Source organism: Balaenoptera musculus, chromosome 11 (assembly GCF_009873245.2).
Source record: "Balaenoptera musculus isolate JJ_BM4_2016_0621 chromosome 11, mBalMus1.pri.v3, whole genome shotgun sequence".
Lineage (NCBI taxonomy): Eukaryota > Metazoa > Chordata > Mammalia > Artiodactyla > Balaenopteridae > Balaenoptera > Balaenoptera musculus.
In genome coordinates, this window is record NC_045795.1 from 19,117,838 (window position 1) to 19,140,512 (window position 22,675).

Consider the following 22,675-nt stretch of genomic DNA (forward strand, 5'->3'; position numbering starts at 1 on the left):
CTAAGTGTGCATAATTTGTTCTGTTTTTACCTTTATCATAACAAAAATTCTTAACCTGTGTTTCTCTAATACCATTTCATAAAAGAAAAAACTCAGTTTTTTTAAAATATCCCTCAAATTTTTATCAACTAAACAACATGTATATGAAGCTGTAAAAAAAAATTTCTTTACATAATGAAGTTTAATATCTATGCCGAATAGAAACAGAAATATCTTTTAATGTGCTGAATTTCTACATGGTTTAAATCAAAAGTATCTATTATGCTTGTGAAAAAATGTCATAAAAACAATTAATACATGAAATATTAGCAACACAACATCATAAACAAACAATAAACTATCCAAACACGTTTTAATTATATAAAACACAGATCTATTTGCTAAAAAAGTTACAGCAAACTTACAGAGTGAGCACTGATACAGAAGTAAAAACCTAAAAGCTCGTAATTTGATCAAAACATAAATAATTGTCCTTACAAAGAAGAGTTCTAAACATAAATCATACAAACATGATGAGCTCAACTTAATCTTTACCTACAACTTCAATAATCACCCATTATCATTGTACATATTAAGGATTTAAGACACAAGAAAAACACTGAAGCAAAAAAAACAGAATAGGTTTTCTTCAATCTTCTTCTAAAATTGACTACTGTCATTCCTTCTTCCCATATGCCATTACATGTGTGACAGTAACTCAACCCCTCAATTAACTATGTGGTTTAAGTGGATTAAGCAACAGAGAACACATTTGGTTCCATTCATAGATTAAAGCTAAGTCGTTGTTGGCTTAAGTCAGTGGAGCTCCATTAGTTACCTCCTGATTTTATAAATGCTTTATTGTTATCCAGACATTTTTTAATTCCCCATCTCCTACAGTACGCTATGCCTCTTCAAAAATAATATTTTTCTTCCTCATCAACATGTAGGGGCACACATTCATTCTCCATCCAAGTCACTTAGACTTCATGGTAGGAAATATACAAATTTCATGAGGTAAGAACAAAACTCAGACCCATCTAAATACCAGTATAGTTTCTGAAAAGCAAAAATCGTACACTATTTACAAAAATGATATTTAATAATGAAGAACTGTATGTGCTCATCACCTTAGAAAAACAGACTAACCTTAAAAAAAAAAATCCTTCCATTCCAGGATATTACACTCATACAAGGAAGCTAAAAAGCTTCTGCACTGAACTTGAACATTAGATAAACTAATAGACTAATAAGTCATATTTTATTCTGTTTGTGGTGAACTTGGCTACTTGGTACCGAAAAGAGTCCTCTCTACATGTTCATGGAAATCACACACACATTCACAAGCAGTAATGACCTTTTGACAGAGCCTGTGTTTGGTTGGTACAAAATATTCTGCGCCTAAAGTATATGGTACTTAAGACTGATGACAAAGGACTAAAGAACTGTATTCTGTAGTTACTTCAGAAAAAAAAGATTTTATATATTAATATATATCTCACCCCTCCCTAGGATAAATTTTCCATTAAAATGCTGGTAGCTTTTTTATTTTGAGAAGAATTTTAAACCTCTTAAAGTCTTCGGGAACCAAGTTTTAAAGTACCATTGATATACATCATTTCTTAGCGTTTCCTTACCAACAGTTTTTGTCCATTGCTTCTCTCAAAAGAGCTTTATTCCATTAATAATGCTGTGCCTGAGGAAGGCTTTTCAACATTTTAAAGTGTGTGAGCGCATCTGTGTGAGTGTTTGTTATGTGTCTGTGTATTTCTGTTCAGATTGCCAACAGTTCAGATGTGATGCTTTCTGCTTAGCAATTAATCTACTTTATAAACTTTTGCCTTGGCTCCTTGTTGAGCAGAAAATGAAAGGATAGAGCTAATTCTTTAGGAGAGTCAGTTAACAAGATAAAGAAGCCTTCCTGTTGTTCTGTGGCCACAATTTTAACTAGGTGAATTAGCTTTATCCTTTGCGTAGAAGGTAAGTTATTTAGTGAAATTTTCAAGGATGTTGGTTTTTGAGGTATAACTGGAAGAGTTAACATGAATAAGCTCACACTAATACGGTTTCACGATCGTGAGCCTACAGAGAGATCTGAGTGACTCTGAGCCACATATATATAGGATGGGTCTGTGCTTACAGACGACAGCAGGAATTAACTCTCATAATAAAATGGGAGGCACGAGAGGGTATCATACTCTTCCTATGAGTCTGGCTTTCTAATATTCCCCCCCAAAATGTCTTAATAAACAAAAAGTCATCCTATGTCCATAGAGAAATATAATGAGTAAAAAGTTATCTTATGGCCAGAGTATCTTGTTTTATAATTAGAAATCCATGGATGCTCAAATGCAATTTTAACAGAAGCTAAACCAGGTAATACGTCCTTTGCATGAAAATGACTTCAGTTAAAAATCTTCTTTATTTGCGCTGCAAAACTCCTAATGTTCCATTTCAACTAACAAATCAGTTGCTGACAAATGTGTTAAAACCCAATTAAATTTAAGAAAAGCATTTCATTAAAATTAAAACTATGAAAATCTATCACAAAGAAAGAACAGATGAAAGCATTCTGTGATTGGTTACCACATAAAAGCTCCATGAGTTTTTCTTATTAACACCCTCTATAAAACAATACCTGAAGCCTAACCAAGATCTCTTCTGCTCACTCACATAAATGTTCTCCAAATCTGTCAGTGAGTCTCACTTAATTTGTGGAGCTACTCTGCCACGGAGGCCACCGTTCCCACAAGGAAAATGTCCACATTTGGAAGGTGAATTAACTTTCATCATGTGTGTTAAAGTCATCTCCACAATGACATTTACAATTTTAATCATCTGTCAGTGATTTCTTCCTTGGTTGGACGACATAGTTCTTTTTTTTTTTTATTTTTTTAGTAACTTATGCTTGCAAAGTGTTTTAAAGTTATTAGTGACTGTTCATCCCTCAAGTTAAGTCACAATTATATCCTACAGACAGGTGGTGAAATATGCACATAAAAGATAAGTATTATGTCCCAATTTTTAAATTTTTTGCTACAGGTATTGTAGCCTGTCACCTTCTTGAAGTATACTTAAAATACCAAACTTTGTTTTTCATTTAAAGTAACATTGTGCTTCACTAAGATGACTTAAAAAGTTCCTGAAAACCTGAATACTAAGTATGATGAAGCAAAGAACAGGGAAAAAAAAAAGAGACAGAATATCTTTATTGAAGAAGGAAGAGAGAGAGAGAGAGAGAAAATCCTCATTAAAGAAAGAAAAAAGAATCACCTTGATAATCAGTTATAATTTCTTATATGTAATCCCATATTTTTATAAACCATTTGAAATCATTAACCCCAGGCCCAGTAATAGTGTGGGAATTTAACATTAAAAGACCAGGTAGTCTATTTCCCTAGCAACAAGGATTATTAAGATTGTTGCTTATAGTCTGCAATGCTTTATATTGTCCCATTTGAAAAAATAAGCCTATTAGTAGAAAGCACAATCTAGAGCTTATATTAGAAATATAGGACCCCATTTATAATCATCCTCCCAGATTAATATACCCTTATATCAGTATCTCTTTCCAATACTGTTACATTATAGTCTCTGCATATACTTCCTATTTGTGGAAAATATTAAAATAGCTTCTAGGAAAAATACATCAGTTTTCTATAGTATTATTAAGTGCTTTATGTAACTACTTTGATTCCAAGTGATTGGTTATGAAACCTGGAGGGGAAAAAAATCTTTTAAACTTATCATTAATAATGAATTCTATGAAAGCACAAGAAGTTAAAATTTCAAATTTATACCTTCTACGTAATTAACAAAAATATTCTTTAATATGAGAAAAACATTTCTATATTTAAGGAAGAACTGCATCATCTCTTAAGAATTCAAAAAACTAATATGATTATTTTTTTTCTCCATATATACCTAACAAGGCAATTTGAGTTAATTTAATTAACCCCTAAAACTGTAATCAGGAACTGGTTTCATTATGACAATTTTTAAACTTTTTTCAACAATTTCTATCCTATAGCTTCTAATTATATAGAAAGGAATCTGCTTGAAAGTCTAAATATAACTGACCATGAAAATAAATATTTGCTGATACCCCTAGGGGAAAAAATATGACAAGGCGGTCCTAATAGAAATAAGGCAAAAAGCAAGAGAAATTGAGGAGTAACAAACTCTTCATATAGCCTACTTTTTTTCTACTATGCTATCTTGTTCTTTTTGTTAAAAAACTGGAGAAAATTCAATCTTTGGAATAGCCAATATTATGTTTTCTAATATTGAATAATAATGCAAAGGAGAAGAGAGGAGTACTATTGGTAATGGTAGACTGGATCAACGAAAATCCACAGGATACCAGAATTTGCAAAACACCCAGCCAGGCTCAGTGATATAATTGGGTGTTCCTTTATAATTCCTTCCTGAGTATGTGTCATTAAAGCCATAAGGATTAAAACCTGCAGCAGTTAAGGGAGGGGCATGACAATATTTGTCAGGAATACACTGAATGAATACTTCCTCCTTCCAAAATGAATACCTTGCATTTTCCTTTTTGTTCTCTTAAGGTGGATTTTGGCTAAGGAGGAAGAAAGAAAGGAGTGTCAACAAGACACAGAAACATTTCAATCTATTGCCATCTTCAAATTATCTCTGAAACTAAATTGCAATTTGTTTATTCAAGAGTTTATTGCTTTAAAAAAATAGTACATGCTTTCCTATTATCATTTTTTTAAAATTCTGTGCCTTCTTAGATAAGTGCTTTAGCATAAGCTGCCATCTAATAATCTCACTTACCAAGAACAGGAATGATCTTGTTCTTTTTCATCTTTACAAAGACAAGTGGCCAATTGTCTTCCAGTGCAAATTCCCCTCTATTACTCTTGTTTAATTTTTCTAAATGACTTTTTAAAACACATCTCATAAAAAGTCACTCTGCTTTAGTAGCTATTCAAAGTTATCTAGTCTTTCCCATTAGTTTGGCCTCTAATTTTAAATTTCAGTAGGTAGTATTCAACCATATTGTCACATTATGTTTAGCAATAACTATATGCTTATTATTCGAGTATTATAACCCTTAATTTTTCTAATACTCAATATACTCTCTTTTTAAAAATCATCCATGCTATGACAGATTATCCTTGTTTTGTTCGTTGTTATCATTTTCTTGTGAGCTGGTGATTTTTACTTCTGGCTTTGGCGGTCTTTGAGGGTCCAAGTCAGCCTGGAGGAAAACAGATGAAAACAAAGATATTTAGCTCTTCAGTTACAGAGACAATAAAATTTACAAAGGAAAAATGACTCAATATTGCCTTTAATCTTATTCAACTAAAAGTAGTTCCTTGGGTTCCCTATGTTGTTTAGTCTATCATCACCCAGTGGACACGACAACCTCAAACTTTACTTGTTCAGAAGCCCTTTCTGGGACCATAATCCACCATGTGCTTAAAGGGCACAGACTCACCTCTTGAGCTTTAGGTGTTATTTATCTCAATTTTTTTTTAAATTTTATTTATTTATTTATCTTTGGCTGTGTTGGGTCTTCGTTTCTGTGCGAGGGCTTTCTCTAGTTGCGGCAAGCAGGGGCCACTCTTCATCGCGGTGTGCGAGCCTCTCACTATCGCGGCCTCTCTTGTTGCGGAGCACAGGCTCCAGACGCGCAGAGCTCAGTAGTTGTGGCTCACGGGCCTAGTTGCTCCGTGGCATGTGGGATCCTCCCAGACCAGGGCTCGAACCCGTGTCCCCTGCATTGGCAGGCAGACTCTCAACCACTGCGCCACCAGGGAAGCCCTCAATTTTTTTCTTTATTTCCTTTTGAGCTTTTCTTTTCAACAACATACCTATACTTTTCATTTTAGCATTTTCAGAGAAAAGGGAAGAGTAAAATGCAGCAGTTCTCCTCTCGTGTCACATTAATAATCCAGCCCCATACCAGATGTCTTTTATTAGTTTTCTAATTCTAGTTTATTAGTTTTATTAGTTTTCTAATTTCAAATTCTTTGTGACTATGGTACCAAGCACCATCAAGTAGATAAGAGCAGGACAGAAAATGAAAACATAAAGGCAGCTTCTGGAACAGCATCCCTGCCCCTTGGATTTCCCATACGTTAATGATATCTCATTACAGTTTGTCTTTTACCCACTGGACTGAAAACTAAGGGGGTAAGATTAGAATTAGCTGGTTTTCAAACTCTGCTCCGTGGAATCCTGGAAGTGCCATAGCTTTCAAGTCCTATGTGCTTGAATAATTCCCTAAGTGTGAGCACAGATGCACACTCATGCACACACACACACACACATTTCATGCATGCACACAAGTGAGCAAAAGCAATAAAAATACCTCTTCACATCCACTGCCAGCTCCTTGAGACTTTATTTCCTCTTCCACTGCTTCTTGAAGCTCATTATTAACCTGGTCCAGTTCCTCGCCATTTTCTTCATTGGTGCCTCTGTTCACATGAGCAGGACCTGCCTGCTCCTCCCTGTGATCCAGGATCTCCTCTGCTTGCTCTGGAGCTTCAGGAGCCTCCCTGCCTCCTTCCTCTTCAACTCCACCATTCATTCCTGAAAAGTCTTCCTTCTGTCCCACTTCCTTATCTTCTTTCTCTCTGTCTTCCTCATCTACTATTTCTGCTGGCCTCTGATGGATCAAAAGGAATAATGGATAAAAATAGGAAGTATTACAGAGATTTTCCATGGCACATTATAATAATGTAATAATTATAATATTACTGTCAAGTAAAACTTCCTTACATTTGCATACATACAGTATATCTTGTGTTAACCTTTACAAATATTCCACTCTTCACAAATATTTTCTCATTTAATTCTCACAATGATCCTGTGAGGTTGGTATTATTCCCGTTTTACAGGTGAGAAAACTAAGGTCCAGGGAGACCAAGTATCTAGCCCAAGATTCCACTGTTTGTAAGTGGAACAGCCAGAATGAGAATGAAGCATGTGACTCCAAAATCAATGTTCTTAATCCCCATGGCAAAGAGAAAACTAAACTGCAGGATACTTGGCCAATGTCTAGTGGCCCAGAGGAGGAGGTAAAAAAAAATTCTTTGTGGAGAGATTATCATCCCCACCACTAGTGTCTGGTACGTATTTAAATCTCTAAGTATGAAAAAGGGCAATGGTGATGGCCAGGATGTGAACCCTGGTTTTCTAAAAATAAACGTGGACAGCTTTCCACACAATGCCTAAGAGAGTTGACTGTATATCTCTAAATACAAAAAGTGATTGTCGTGCAGATCCAAGGCCAAGAAACTATATATTCTTTCTATAAAAATAATAAACGCTCAAGTATTTTATAAACTAGGCATTTTTACTGTTATTTGGATACATGTAAGTCTGTTTTAAAACAGAACAGGAGGCCAAGTTCCAGAGCCAAGACTTTGGAGAGAGAAAGACCCAGGTTCAAGTCCTGGCCAGGCACTTACTGGCTGTTTCCTAACTTCTTTGAACTTCATATTCCCCACTGGTAAAATGAGAATATAATAAAAGTTCCACAGAGATTAAATAAGCTACATACAGTGCCTAGCAAAGCACCTGGCACATCATGATCCTAAAAAAAAAAAAAAAAATTAAAATATCTTCCCATTTGTTATAATACATTCTTTCCTGAACCTACCATATTTCTTCATTGGCCTTAATAAAATAAGAGTTTTTTAAAGGATAGGGTAGAAACAGAATTTGTTTTATGTTAGGACCCCACGCCTGCCTCTTTCTAGTCATCTGACACTGGACAGATCAGTTAACCCCTGGTATCTGTAAAACAAAGTTTTGAGATGCAATTAACTCTGACCTCCCTTCCAACTCTGGAAGTCCATTCTCCTCTAACTACCCAAATTCTTATTATGGGACTATTAATGGTCTTCTTATAAAAGTTATCATAATGCTCTCAGTTTAGGAAGTAAAGAAGGAAGGAAATGGAGCAGAGTAGACTAAAAGCTCAGGATAAAATTCAACACAACATTATTTCAAAGAGGAAAGAGGCAGAACCATGAATTCTTATACTCTGTCCAAAATAAAGTCTCAGATTTGATTACATGATGTCAAAGATGCCCTTTAAAAAAATGAAGGTTAAAAAAATGAATTCTTAAAATATTCCAATAACCATCGTCTTTGTCATCATACAAATTAAATAATAGTACAGTGCTTCTGCGTCTTTCAAATTTCCATTCAGTTGCTTAATGTCAAACTGCGTAGAGCCCTAGTGATCCCTAAGCATGCTGCCCAGGGGGAGGCCCTTAGGAAGGCCAAATGCCGGACAGAAACTAAAGGTGGGAGGGGATGGATCTGCCAGATGATGTGGAAAGAAAAGGCAAGAGATTTATAAAATGAAACCCACAGCGCTTGGTAAGGATTTCTGGTTTTTATGCATAAGACCTCAATGAATGAAGGTGAGAAAAATTTTCAATTTCCAAAGGAGAAAACACTATGTTCCCATCTCCACACGCTTGTCCCACCCTCTCTCAATGCAGAGAACAAACACGGCAGAGCATTGACGCAGACGCACTAGAAGTGATGACAGGAGAGTGTGGCGAGGGACAGGGTGGGCACTGTCATTGTGAAAACAGAGCAGAGGAAATGTCTGGGGCCAAAGATGACATTTATGTCACTGAGGAGACAGGGCTTCTGAGGGACCCAGGGAAGGAACCGGCAGCACCAGGAGGTCCAGAGGCTTCCTCAATAAGACACTGGGACAGAGAGGGGACTCTGGGCGGGAGAGAGTTAGAATAAAGAGCCAAATGTAAAACAGATAGCTAGTGGGAAGCAGCCACATAGCACAAGGAGATCAGTTCGGTGCTCTGTGTCCACCTAGAGGGGTGGGATAGGGAGGGTGGGAGGGAGACGCAAGAGGGAGGAGATATGGGGATATATGTTTATGTATAGCTGATTCACTTTGTTATACAGCGGAAACTAACACACCACTGTAAAGCAATTATACTCCAATAAAGATGTTAAAAAATTTACAGAGGAAAAAAAGAAATAAGAGCCAACTCAGAGAAACATGGCGGGTGGCTCCCCAGTAACCTATCAGAAGAGGCCATGAAAAGGCTCAGGGGTCTTGGACCAAGAGACAGCAAGTTCCCTTGCTGGTGACTCTGAGGGATTTTTTAGGGGATACTCACAGGGGGACTCTAAGAGACACTGGAGGACTCTCAGTCACCATGACTCGAGCTAATGGGCCTGGAGCAGCTGTTTGTGCTGGGCTAGATGCCAGGCATTCAGAGACAAATAACGACTGTGACATCAAAGAGCCCAGAGCGGTGCAGTAGCACATCACGTGATCGTGGGGCAGGAGGAAAGAGCAGTAACTCAGGGTGGGGTGTGGCAGCCTGGGGCCACATCCCACACAGTCTGGGCACTGAGGTTTCTACAGCACTGCGTGAACGGCGTTCATAGGTGGAGAGCAAAGGACAGGCAGCAAATACACCGAGCACCCGTCACCCGTATGTGCCGAATGTCACTCTCAGCATTCATACATTCATCATTTCCTAAAACCCTCACAAGAACCCTACGAAACAGGCTCCTGATGCCCATTATACGAATGAGGAAAATGAGAAATCCCTCAACACTGCCTGCATCACACCGCAGGTGAACAAACAGGGCTAAGATGGAACCCAAGGTGGTCTTGTCCCAAAGTCCTATATTCTTTCTCAAAGTAATAACACAAGCAGTTGCTAATGTACCTAGCACTGCTGCAAGCACACTCAAGTGTGCTTTCAATGGCCAGAAAATCTGACGTCTGCAGTAGGCAACATTACTTTTATTGTTTAAAGAATTACTGACCTGAGAACAAAACATTTCTGGATTTCTATTAAAGACTGGTAGATCTAGGGAAGGAACATTATAAACATTGTTAGGCAGAGTACTTGAAGCAGGACATAACGAAAATCCAGAAATACTACAGCACTAATGGCCAATGAGAGCAAAAAGATTTCTGTGCAAGTTACCTCTGAAAATTGGATGATCGTGTATCGCACTTCTAGAAATTGTAATCCTCACTGTGCCTGAAGTTGCCTTATTCAAAGCAACTTCGGGTTTTGGTTTTAAAGAGAAGTTATACAGCATTTTTAATACAAAATCTTTAATAATGATACCAGAAAACTCAAATTTTAGTGTAACCATTCAGGAATCTAGATATGTCCCTTGCCTCTGAGAATCTATTACAAGAGCTTGCTAAAGTCTGCTAAGGTGACTACGGCTGTCTAAATGGGAAAAAGTCTGCTTTCCTTTACTGATATCTGGATTTATACCTAAAAGTTACAGAATGATAGAGTGTTGGTTTCTAGTTTTTAGTTTTAAGTCACTCATCCTACCCCTTTCTTTGCTCCCAATCCCCAAACGCATATACATTTTTTTTCCCTTTAATGAAAAGAGCTGGGCTGGGATATACCCTAATCTCTTTTTAAGGACGGAGACACCTAGCCCTAAATTCAGCTCTGTTCTCTTCACTGTTATTACCAACACTAGTAACAAGCAGTATTATGCTTTCATCCCATTATTTCTATTAGACTTTCCCAGCACAGCTATTTTAGTAGTCATCAAACGAAGCCATATCTGGTTAGCTCAACTTTAAGAAATGCTGGATTATGGAGCTGAAATACCAATCTGACCAATTTAAATAAGATGGTAACATTAGTTAAAAGGCTTATAATCCTTTAAAATATCCTGAGTGTAATACAAAATTTATTATTACCACAACACAATTCAGGACAAAAAAAAAAAAAAGAAAGAAAGAAAAAAATGCTTCTATGACAGATCTATAATGAATAAATGAAAAGCAATGCGCTTTTTGGTGTAATCTCCTTTGAAGCAAGCATTAAATTATTAAAGATGTTTCTAGTGTATACATCAATCAAATCATCCCCAGAAGGAACACTGAGTTTTACACCCATACACACTCACACAGATAAAATCTATACTGTGGTAAGGGCCTACAAAGAAGTAAAAACAATAAAACAGCACTCCTTCTATAAGAGAGTGGGTATCCATTCTTAGATAGCCACACTATATTTGAATAATGTGTTCCCACTCCACCCCACCAAAAAACAAAACAAAACAAAACTTTGCAACTATTTAATTTCTTCAAAATTCCCAAGTAGTTCTCAGTCTCTGCCCGTTTAGCTGGCCCTGCCTGATTGCCCAGCTAAGCAGGGACAGTCACAGCCAGCCAGACGCCAGTGTCAGCGCAGTGAGCCAGAGGTGACATGTACATGGAACCCACATTCCACCCGCACCTCAAAGAACCTTACAAGATTCCGATGATGTTTACAATTTTGACAGAGAAAAGTGGACACAGGAGGCAAAAGGGCGAGGGTGGAGGGTGTGGGGAGAAAGGGACAGGGACACGGATGGAAAAGGTAAGAGTTAGACGTCGCAAGTTCAACTTGAGAGAGTGAGGAAGGAGGAAGAGAAGCAGGAAGGGAAGAACCCTCTTTCCCAGGTCCAATCACACTGTCCCTTTTACACTGAAGGGAAGCAGAGCTCCCACATGTGACGCTGCCTCTCCTTCCTGCAGAAGCCAGTTCTCATGTGATTCCCAAGAGACTGTGTTCATAACTGAAGAAGCTCACCAGGCAGGGGTGGGGGTTCCTGGACAAAATTTCTGCCTGCTGATGTTTCTACAATGGTGATGTCAACTGCGCGAAATGAAGCAGCTGTGGTCTGTTGGGAAGGCAGAGGTCACTCTGCAGCTTCAGGCTAGTGAATCCACCTCACCCTTTGGAAACTGAGGATAATAATGACCTCACAGAATTGCAGTAAGGACCAAATGAGATCATGCACATGAAAGACCACTATAAACTGAAAAAGCTACAAATATATATATACGTATATGTGTGTGTGTGTGTGTGTGTTTATTATTGTTACCACTCCATTTTTCTTGCCCTTGGATGGAAAGAGTTGAGAGGTTGTCTGATGAAATAGTATAATACAGGATTTGCACTACAGTAATGAAATCGTATTCTAGTGGGCCACTTAGAGCAGTCTCCCTTCTAAATCTCATTCACATGAAAACAAACAAACAAAATATATCAAGACACTTAGCAATTATCTTGCCCTTTTTAGTTAATACAGTTAATATGCAGGCTGATGTTCAACTTCTGGTCCAATGAGACGGTTAGGTGTGATTTTCATAAACTAATCACTCTTCCTTTTAGTTACTTACGTTTATTCTTTGCTTCTGAGTTCCCTGGTATGCACTTTTCACAACAAATTTACCATCCAATAGCTTTTATTTTTTCTGAACTCTATTCACTCTTAAAAGTAACACAAATGTGCCAGCAGTAAATACCAAAAAAGGATGACCTCCATAAATTAGTATGTGCATTTAGGTAACGCACGACTTTGTCTTCAGTTGTAACGACAGGTTGGCGGTAGCCAGTTATTCATCCTGTTCCTCCTACCTTTACCCCGAAGGCTCTTCCTTCCCTTCGTTAGACCCACCTTCTCTCGAAGCCTTCCTGGACCCCTCAGGCAGTTGTCACCCCTGATTTGTGCCCTCAGAACACCTGTCAAACTCTAATCACAGTGTGCCATCATCCCATACTTATGTTTGATATGAAAATAGTGAACGTGGGGCACTTCCCTGGCAGTCCAGTGGTTAAGGCTTCGCCTTCCAACGCAGGGGGTGCGGGTTTGATCCCTGGTCAGGGAGCTAATATCCCACATGCCTCTCGGCCAAAAAACCAAAACATAAAACAGAAGCAATATTGGAACAAATGCAATAAAGACTTTAGAAATGGTTCACGTCAAAAAAATCTTTAAAAAGAAAAAAGGAAAACTGTGAACGTGAATTGCTATCAAGTATGCAGATGCCTCAAACGATGTTTGGAATGATTGTGGAATAATGGGGAAATAACCTCAGCTCTAGGGAGGCCTTCTGGAAGTTTCTAGAAGCAAGGGCTCTTTCTTCTTCATCTTTGTGTCCATCACCACATTTTCCACAGGATTGTAATTCATTGTCTTGAATTACACCCAAATGTGCCTCCCACAGATAAAAGCCAACAGAGTATGTGCCTTCAGGAAAGGACAGATGATGGTGACAAGGCTCACGTCTGTTGGGCGCTCTCCAGGGACCTGGTCCTATGTTCCATGCACCTCATATGCCTAATCGTATTTAAACTAACCTCACCACCATTTGAGGAAAATACTATTCTCATCCCAACTTGCAGATAAACAAACTGAAGCATAAAGAGTTAGGTAAACTTGTCCAAAAGCCCACTAGTAGTGACAGAGGGATATGAATGCTTTTTTGACCACAGGACTGTACTATTTCCCCAAGATAATGTACAGAGCAACATCCCAAACTCAACACGATGTTAAATAGTTACTCCCAGCCTCGTGTCTTCTAAGCCAATGCCTCTCCATCACCGGGCATCTTGTTAAATGCAGATTCTGAGTCAGCAGTTCTGAGCCTCTGCATTTCCAGCAGCTCAGGTGCTGCTGATGCCGCTGGCCCCCAGGTGACACTTGGTGAGGCTCTAAACCACAGGTAACACAGGTATGGTCATAAATACACCACCACCCCCAAAAGACATCTTTGGTTAAAGTTTCTAGTTGTAATTATGCCTCGTTAGATGAAGATCATATTTTAACTTAAAAAATATGAATTTTATTGAAAACTGGGAGAAAATAGTACTGAATGTGGACAGAATGATATTTAGCCATAAAGACAGTTCTACAAGATTTATTCTAATTACATCACCCTGCCACTCTTTCTTAGGAGTCACTTTATAAAAAAGAAACACATCATTGCCAAGGCGATAAACCAGGAAGATATTTTTACCTGTGCTTAAAGGTCTTCTCCCCTGGTGTTTATGTTGAATTCAGTCAATTTGTGACTAAAATTTTAAGAGAACCAGTTTTCAGGTAGATACTGTTTCTCCATCCTGAACTTTCAGGACTAGCTCATTCCTGTGAGTAATTGTGTAATACTATATTCTGTATAAAGCACAATTCTTACGTTTCACTGGAGTCAAGAAAGGGTATTCATTATACCCTCCCCTATATACTCACTAAACTGATGTATATAATGATTGCACAAATCATTTAGATGGTTCCAGTCTCAAAGCCTCACTGACATCAAGAACATCCAGAGTGCAGCTAGATTAAGACATATTACACGTATATGTACAATTACAGATAATACGTACCCTTAAACAGAAGTTTTTATAAGAAAGGTGAGACTTTTACCTTTTAAAAAGCACTTTATTTATCATAAGCAATTGCTCTTAATATTGTTACTAGAAAAGTGACACCAGATTTTCTCCTTAACATGACACCAGCATTGATATTCCAAGCGCCTTTTTGCCTGCATTTGCCTACGTGCATATCTTACTATTTATTTTGTAAGGGACATCCTGGGAAAATGGTTGATTTGTATGGCAAGACAGAAAAGGTCTGGTAGTTATTATGGCTGTCTGCATCCTAGCAGGGACGGCTCAGGGGAAACCATAAGTATTCAGGTTTTCTAGAGAATATGCATGCAGTTACAAAGGTTAACTCAGGATTCCTGAGTGGTAAGAGGAAAGAAGATGGAATATGGAAATCATATGGAAATGAGCCACAAAATATCAGAAGCATCAATTACTTGGAAGGTATTTTCACAGACAGATGAGGCTGCTCAAGTGACTTACACTTTAAACTCACATCACACCTTTGACCGTAACAGCGGCACCAAAAATTAGAAATGGGAAAAGGCATCTAAACAGACACTACAGCTGATGTCCCACCCACTTTAGAAGTAAATGTTGGAACTTCCCTGGTGGTGCAGTGGTTAAGAATCCACCTGCCAATGCAGGGGACATGGGTTCTGAGCCCTGGCCAGGGAAGATCCCACATGACGTGGAGCAACTATGCCCACGCGCCACAACCACTGAAGCCCACGCGCCTGGAGCCTGTGCTCCACAACAAGAGAAGCCATCGCAATGAGTAGCCCCTGCTCGCAGCAACTAGAGAAAGCCCACATGCAGCAACAAAGACCCAACACAGCCAAAAATAAATAAATAAAATATTAAAAAATAAATTTAAAAAAAAGTAAATGTTGCTTTTTCTTATGTTTATATCAGGATTCCCTGAGGAGTATATTTGAATGTTTAAAACCCTCGCTATCCGAGATAACAGCACACGCTACAACTTTCTAGGCAAGAGAGCCTACCTAACCATCCAGCTGTCCTCCTCATTCTTACCTGTCAGGTCTCCCTCCCTGAAATACCCTGGACCTAGAAACTGGAGCTCAGAACGCCCCCCCCAAAATGAAAATACTACCTTAAATGTCCATTTCTCCATGCAGCATTTGCTACCTTTGAAATTTAGGAGTAGGATTTGTTACAGGCTTTGGATAGAAGGTGTTTCTGTGGATTTGATGGCAGAATTCAGGCAGAGATGTTGAAAGTAAAGAAGTTACGACACTTGTTTTTATTTCTGTTCCCATAGAGACTAAAATCATCTTCTACCCAAGCTGAATGAGGTGTTTGGAAATAATCAGTTTCAATTTTTCATGACAGCAAAGTACCGCTTCCCGTTTTCAGCTTTCAGAGGCTTACTTTCACAGAATGGAAAAAATGGTTTCAATGTGGTTTGAAGTACAATGACCTACAAAAAAGGGTGGTTCTATTTACAGACGTGACACTCAAAGGACACAGGGAGAGTGAAGCTTTGGCCAGCCACCTGCTGAGAGCTGGCTCACCCAGGCCCGCTGAACTCCACAAGTTCCCACGACACTCATAAGATATAATGCCTTGAAAACTTATATTTATATAGCTATTTAGTCATCTTAGAAAAAAACCTTCCCCATTAAGTTTTCTCACTTTAGAAGTAAATGTTGATTTTCTTTCGCTTACATCAGAATTCGCTGAAGGCTATGTTTTAATGTTTAACACCATTTCCATCAATCAAACACAAATCAACAAAGGTGATGTCACAGAAGGCCTTGCTGATGATGCACAGGGAAGTTAAGAAGCCAGAGCGTCCTCATCTTAACTCTTCCCACTGCGTGTGATGCTTATAGCACCAACCATGAATATGATTCACTAAGAGGAGGTGACCTGAAGGTAGAGAATGGTGAAAATACCGTTTGCACGCAATTCCTTTCATTTCAGGGAAGGCAGTGAAGGCCGAGTAGCCCTCCACACAGATGGAATCTGCTTCTGTTTGTGAGATAATTAGAAGCCCCTAATCTCCCCACTTCCCTTCCTTGAAGTGTTGAGACAGAGCACCAAACTGGAAGCCAGGAGCCCTGGGCGCCTGTGTAGACTCCCCAGCCCCCAGCAGGCTGTGTGTTTGTGGGAAAATGGCTTTCCCCACTACAGTATGGGGCTTTGTTTCTTCAATAACAAAGCAAGGAGTTTATTCCAGCCTCCTTTCTGGTTCTGAACATTTCCTAATTCTTATTTTAATAAATAACATTTCACTGAAATAGATTTAGGGGTCTGGTCCAAAGAAGCAGCCTCCTTTATCTTTCTGTGTATTTTACACATGAACATGAACAAGTAACACAAACAAGCTCTCCATTGAGCTCACCCTTCATAAGAGAAGCTGTCAGTGACTGCTGATTCTCCAGAAGGGACAAAATAGGTCAATGGGCATATTTGGACTTCAAACCTGCTGTTTCTGGTTATAGCCTCTAGGCTGCAGATTCTTTAAAATGGCAATGTGTTCTATATGTGTAGATCAATCATCACAAACTTAAATGCCCCCAGGGGCTGGGCAAATTACATAAATGTGTAATTCAGGACAGGTGTGAGGTAATAGGGAGTGCTGAGGTCTGCAGTAAACTGAAGAGTACACGCCCACTAAAGAGATTCCATATTGTAAGCCCTGGGCCAGCCAAAAAGATTCTCTCATAGGAGATTTGGTCACAGGCTGCCAGTTTGTCACCCCTACTGCAGATTCTATGAAGACAGTTTATTTTCACAGTGATGAATTAGTGTGAAAGAGATTTCTGGTTAAACACAGCAGACTGAACAAATGTGTGTGTGGGGGGGTGGTTTGTAGCTTCCTTCCAATTCCCCTCTAAATTTTAGGTAAGGGCAACTTTAAAAGGGATGAAGCTATAGAGACACAGAAGGCTGGAATTTGGGAAACAGCCACAGAATTTGGGAAATTGTAAAGCCTTTGGACGTGGGGCCGATAACAGCAGAACCGAGTAAGCTAAAATTTGAGTCTGTAGGGAGGAGAAGCCAAGAAGCAAACTTTGCACGTTGAAAAAAACTATAGAAGGCTTGGGGATTGGAGGCACCATCTGTCTCTGGAAGAAGGCGCATAGGTATCAATATAACTAAAAATAGGTGGATTGGCTTAGAGTCTTTAAATGAAGGAGGTAGACTCCCAAGATCCCCTTGCTGACCTTGGAGAAATAAATGAAGTTTATTCTTTAAAGATACTGAACTATAAGGAAGCTGGACTCAAGCACAGTGAGAACAAGGGCACCGTACTGAAACCCAGAAGGATACATCTCTCTACTTAAAGTCTTTTACTTAAGGTCCCCAAGCCACCTTCCCACAGTCAGATCCCAAAGTGCTCACAGCCAGGCTTACACCATTAAGGCAAGAGGTTGAAAGACTCCACTCAAAAGAAATAGACCGCGCTTCCCTGGTGGCGCAGTGGTTGAGAATCTGCCTGCTAATGCAGGGGACACGGGTTCGAGCCCTGGTCTGGGAAGATCCCACATGCCGCAGAGCGGCTAGGCTCGTGAGCCACAATTACTGAGCCTGCGCGTCTGGAGCCTGTGCCCCGCAACAAGAGAGGCCGCGATAGTGAGAGGCCCGTGCACCGCGATGAGAGTGGCCCCCGCTTGCCACAACTAGAGAAAGCCCTCGCACAGAAACGAAGACCCAACACAGCCATAAATAAACAAATAAATAAATAAATAAATAAAATTTAAAAAAAAAAAGAAATAGACCAACCCAAAGGAACAACACAGATACTGAAAATTGGAGGTACGCCAATGAAATGGCAAAACCAATCACTCTACAGTGAAACGTCCCCAGCCTGATGAGCTCTGCCTGTGCCCACAGAGTTTCCTTAATGCTTCCCTCTAAAATCTAACCAGACATACACCTTAAATTTATACAATGTTACATGTCAAATATATTGCAATTAAAAAACAATCTAACCAGACAACCAAGGAGAGCCTCTAACATGGAGATAGAAAGATAGAAAGAAAAAAGAAACAGAAGAAACAAACATAGTTCTGGAAAAGAAAGTTTAAAATAATAGGTTAATCCTTGGAGAGATAAGGGAAGAGACCACATACATAAAATAAGAATAGGATGCTATAAAAAGGAACATTCAGAGAATATGAAAGAGCTCTTAAAAATTAAAACCACAATGGCTAGAAAAAAATCAATAGATGGAAAATAAACGCTGAAGCTTGTTGATTTTTTTTTTTTAAAGTTGAGAAAATAGAAAAAAATCCATAGAGGTGGAAAGTAGGAGAGGTAAGTAGAGGATCAGTCTAGGAGGTCCTATATCTGAATACTTGGAGTTCCAGAAGGAAAGTAGAGAAATAGAGAGAAGAAAATTATCTAAGACATACTTCAACAATTTTTTCCAGAACTGAAAAACAAACATTTTCAGAATAAAAAAGCCCATTGAGGGACTTCCCTGGCAGTCCAGTGGTAAAGGATCTGCCTTACAAGGCAGGGGACGTGGGTTCGATTCCTCGTCAGGGAACTAAGATCCCACATGCTGCAGGGCAACTAAGCCCACGAGCCACAACTACTGAGCTCGCGCCTCAACTAGAGAGGCCGTGTGCCACAAACTACAGAGCCCATGTGCCCTGGAGCCTGTGCATCACAACTAGAGAAGAGAAAACCCGCACACCACAACTAGAGAGAAGCCCACGCGCTGCAACGAAAGATCCCACATGCCTCAACGAAGATCCCATGTGCTGCAACTAAGACCTGACACAGCCAAAACTAAATTAAATAAATAAATAAATAATAAATAAATCTTAAAAAAAACACAAAAAGCCCATTGAGTACCCAGTCGAATAAGTAAAAAGACCTGCACCAAGGCACATAACTGGAAATTTTCAGAACACCAGGAACAAAGGAAAAAGCCTAAAAGCTTCCAGAGAGAGAAAAAGGATTATTTACAAAGGATCAGGAAACAGAATGACATCAAAATTCCCAACTGCAAATCTGGATGGGAAGGCCAACTGAGCAACACATTCAGAATTCTGAGAGAAACTGTATCTAACCTAGAATTTTATATCTAGTCATGCTTACAGTCAAGTTTGGTAGAGAAAAAAAAAAAAAAGACATTTTCAGACATGCAGAGTCTCAAAAAATAAAAGTTCCTCCCATGAAGCTTTTCCGAGGCAGCTGCTAGAGGTGAGCTCCACAAAAACAACGAAGGTATAACCAAGAAAGAGGAAGATGTAGAACCCAGGAAATAGGGAATCCATCCACGGGAGAAGCAAAAGAAATTCCCAAAATAATGGTGAAGAAAAATACCAGGATGACTCTGAAAAGTAGATCCAAAGAACAACTAACCAGCCTGAGGCAGATGATCGAAAGGCTTGAGAAAAAGATGAAACTGAGATTTATTATCACCGTGTACATCTGAGTACATCAAGAGGAGATCAACAGTTCTGGCAGAGTTTGGAGATGGCTTGGTAATGACTACAGAGAATAGAAAACTAATCAAATGAAAACTTAGAAAACTAAGCAAATGAAAAAAACATAGGCAATTACTCAAATAGGGAGAAGGAAAAAATATTACACAAGAATATTTCTCTATTCCATGAGAAACAGCTAATAGCTCAAATCGGTTAGGTCTATGGAGCAGGAAGAATCAAGGTGGGGAAAGCTGGGGCAAGTGATTGCTATTTTTGTCACAATTTTTGTTGGATTGGTTGACTTTTTTTTTTTTTAATTAATTAATTATTTATTTATTTATGGCTGTGTTGGGTCTCCGTTTCTGTGTGAGGGCTCCCTCTAGCTGCGGCAAGTGGGGGCCACTCTTCATCGCGGTGCGCGGGCCCCGCACCATCGCGGCCTCTCCCGCTGTGGAGCACAGGCTCCAGACACGCAGGCTCAGCAACCGTGGCTCACGGGCCCAGCCGCTCCGCGGCACGCGGGATCCTCCCAGACCAGGGCTCGAACTCGTGTCCCCTGCATTGGCAGGCAGATTCTCAACCACTGCGCCACCAGGGAAGCCCTGGTTGACTTTTAAAAAGAGTACATGTGTAACTTTGTTATTAAGGATTCATTAAGTTTTAAATCAATCAACAAATAAGAAAATAATATATATCACAACCTCCAATTTAAAAAAAAAAAAAGCTTTCACTGCTCCTGTGTTCGTGACATTGGTTTAAATGCTATTTAATGAAACTACTTAGCATCAAAACATCTTGCAATTCTCATTTTATTACTACTCAAAATCAACTACAAATGGATGGAAAAAGCTATAAAACAATCCAAAACCACGCTGAAGTTACAATCCACATCGTCTGCTCTCTTCTCTCAAATGGAACAAAATCCAAAATATAATTGCGTCTTTGCCTATTTTATAGGTATGTATTTGCCTGTGACTTTGAGATGGTGGCTTCTCCTGCCTGATCTTTACTTACTAGAGGCAGTTTACTTAACTATAATGGAACAGTCTCATTTTTTGCCTCCTTAGCTTGGAAAAGCATCAGTTTATAAACGGAGCATAATGACACATAAGTGATCGGTGCCAGGTATAGCCACAGATATTGGTTAATCAGGCACTTGCTTCACTGCTTATGGGAAACCAGATTGATTTAGAATGTGCATGCAAAAAAATTAATTTTTAAAAGAGTACTTTATTCTTATGAGACCTAAACTCTCCCCTGAGAAAAGGTATTTGTTCTGGCCTCCCCAAATCTATAAAAGAATGTGACATTCTTCAGTTTCCCATGGGTTTGGAAGTAGTATTAGATCCAGGATCATTAATTTGTCTCTAAAAAATTAAGAGTCTAGACCTTGGGACAGAGCTCAAACATGTTTTTAGCTGAAATTAGTCCACAGTGCCCCATTACACACACTTAAACACATAAACACAATGCCAGATGGGATCAGTAGAGGCTATGAAAGACTATGGAAGATCTGAAATTTTTCCATACTTAACAAGCTAACACATTAGCCTGCCATCTTTTCATGGATGCTGGCAGAAGACAAGAGACTACTGGGTCAGAGACAAAGGACTTTATTGCTCACAGCAATAGCAGTGGCCAGAGGATCAGCATTTGCACCCACTCCCTGAGGCCCCATTCCCACAGGGCAGTGTGAAGGGGGTGATACACATGCTGGCTTACATTACAGGGGAAGGACCCCATGCTTAGAGAACCCAAATCTTTTTTCTCCAAATATTTTCATTGTGATAAAATAAACATAGCAAAAAATTTTACCATTTTAACTAGTTTTAAGTATACAAGTCAATGGCACATCTTTTATAATAGATAGTAAACGTGCCTGACCTTTGCACCACAGGGAGACATTATCTTTATTATACTGGACCATCAACAAACCTAGCCTTTGCTCCACACCAGGATTTCTCAGTCTCAGCACTATTGACATTTTGCACTGGATAATTTTTTGCTGGAGGACAGTCGTGTGATTACAAGATATTTAGCAGATTCCCTGGCCACTACCCACTAGATGTCAGTAGCACCCCCTCACTTATAACGATCAAAAATGTCTCCAGAAATTGCCAAATATCCCCTCGGAGGCAAATCACCTCCAGCTGAGAATGACTGCTCCAGAGGAAGTCACTATCTCTGTCTTTTGAGGCTATTCACTACACAAACATCCTTGAAAAAACAGTCCAGAACAAAGGCAATCTGTGCCTCTACTCACAAAACATGCAAAAACACAAGAGATCCATGGAGAACTGCCTCTCAACAGAGGCCTTAATATTTACTTCTGAAACTTGATCTGCTTTTCAGGCATAGATAAAGTACTTGGCCAATTTGCACATGATAGTACACGCACACACACCCTTCTTCGTGGTACTTTGACTAAAGTTACAACATGAACCATTTAGATGATGGGAAACAAGTTCAAAGATGTTAAGTAGGTATGGCCCGAAAGGAAATGTATGTATCATTTACAGCTGAGCCAAGTAGTATATAATAGACAGTTCTTTTCTTATGCAGGCATTTTTCCCCTCCTTGGGTTAATAATTGGCTTTTGTGGGGGAGGAGGGCATTTAATACTCTTCCCCAGATCACTCCTGTGCTTTGAAGTTAGACAGACCTGCACTCAAATCCCAATTCCTCTACTTAACAGTACAAACCTGGACATGTAATTCCACCTATGGGGGCTTACTTTATTTCCATACATAAAGTGAAGGTGATAAGACCTATCTTACAGGGTTGTCATAACAATTATATGAGATAAAAGTGCCTAGTACAGTGCCTGGCACTCAGTAGGTACTGAATAAAGAGTAGCTGCTACTATTACAGGTCCTCAGAGTTGTTCTTACTATAATGGAGCTTTACACTAATTTCTCCACACTCTCACTTGGTTTTTCACAATATGTATAACATAGCTGCTTAGGATATGGAGCAAAAGACCACCAGGCCACAGAGAGAATGACTCTAAGACCTGACTTCATAAGCATCTCGTGCCAACCCCATGAGCTAAACAATCCTAACTCTATTATTAACAGGGTCAAAGAAGAAAGCAATTCTGACCTTTTGTTACCT

General features: G+C 39.2%; 1 protein-coding gene across 1 annotated transcript in view; it reads right to left on the reverse strand.

Moving 5' to 3' along the window:
- Positions 1-335: 335 nt before the first annotated feature.
- DCDC2 (doublecortin domain containing 2) overlaps positions 336-22,675 on the reverse strand; it is a 159,840-nt gene continuing 137,500 nt past the window's right edge. The window contains exons 9-10 of the mRNA XM_036870594.1: positions 6,323-6,622; positions 336-5,206 (exon numbers count right to left, since the gene is read on the reverse strand). Coding sequence (XP_036726489.1) covers positions 5,108-5,206; positions 6,323-6,622 — 399 coding nt within the window. The 3' untranslated portion in view covers positions 336-5,107. The remainder of the gene's footprint in view (positions 5,207-6,322; positions 6,623-22,675) is intronic.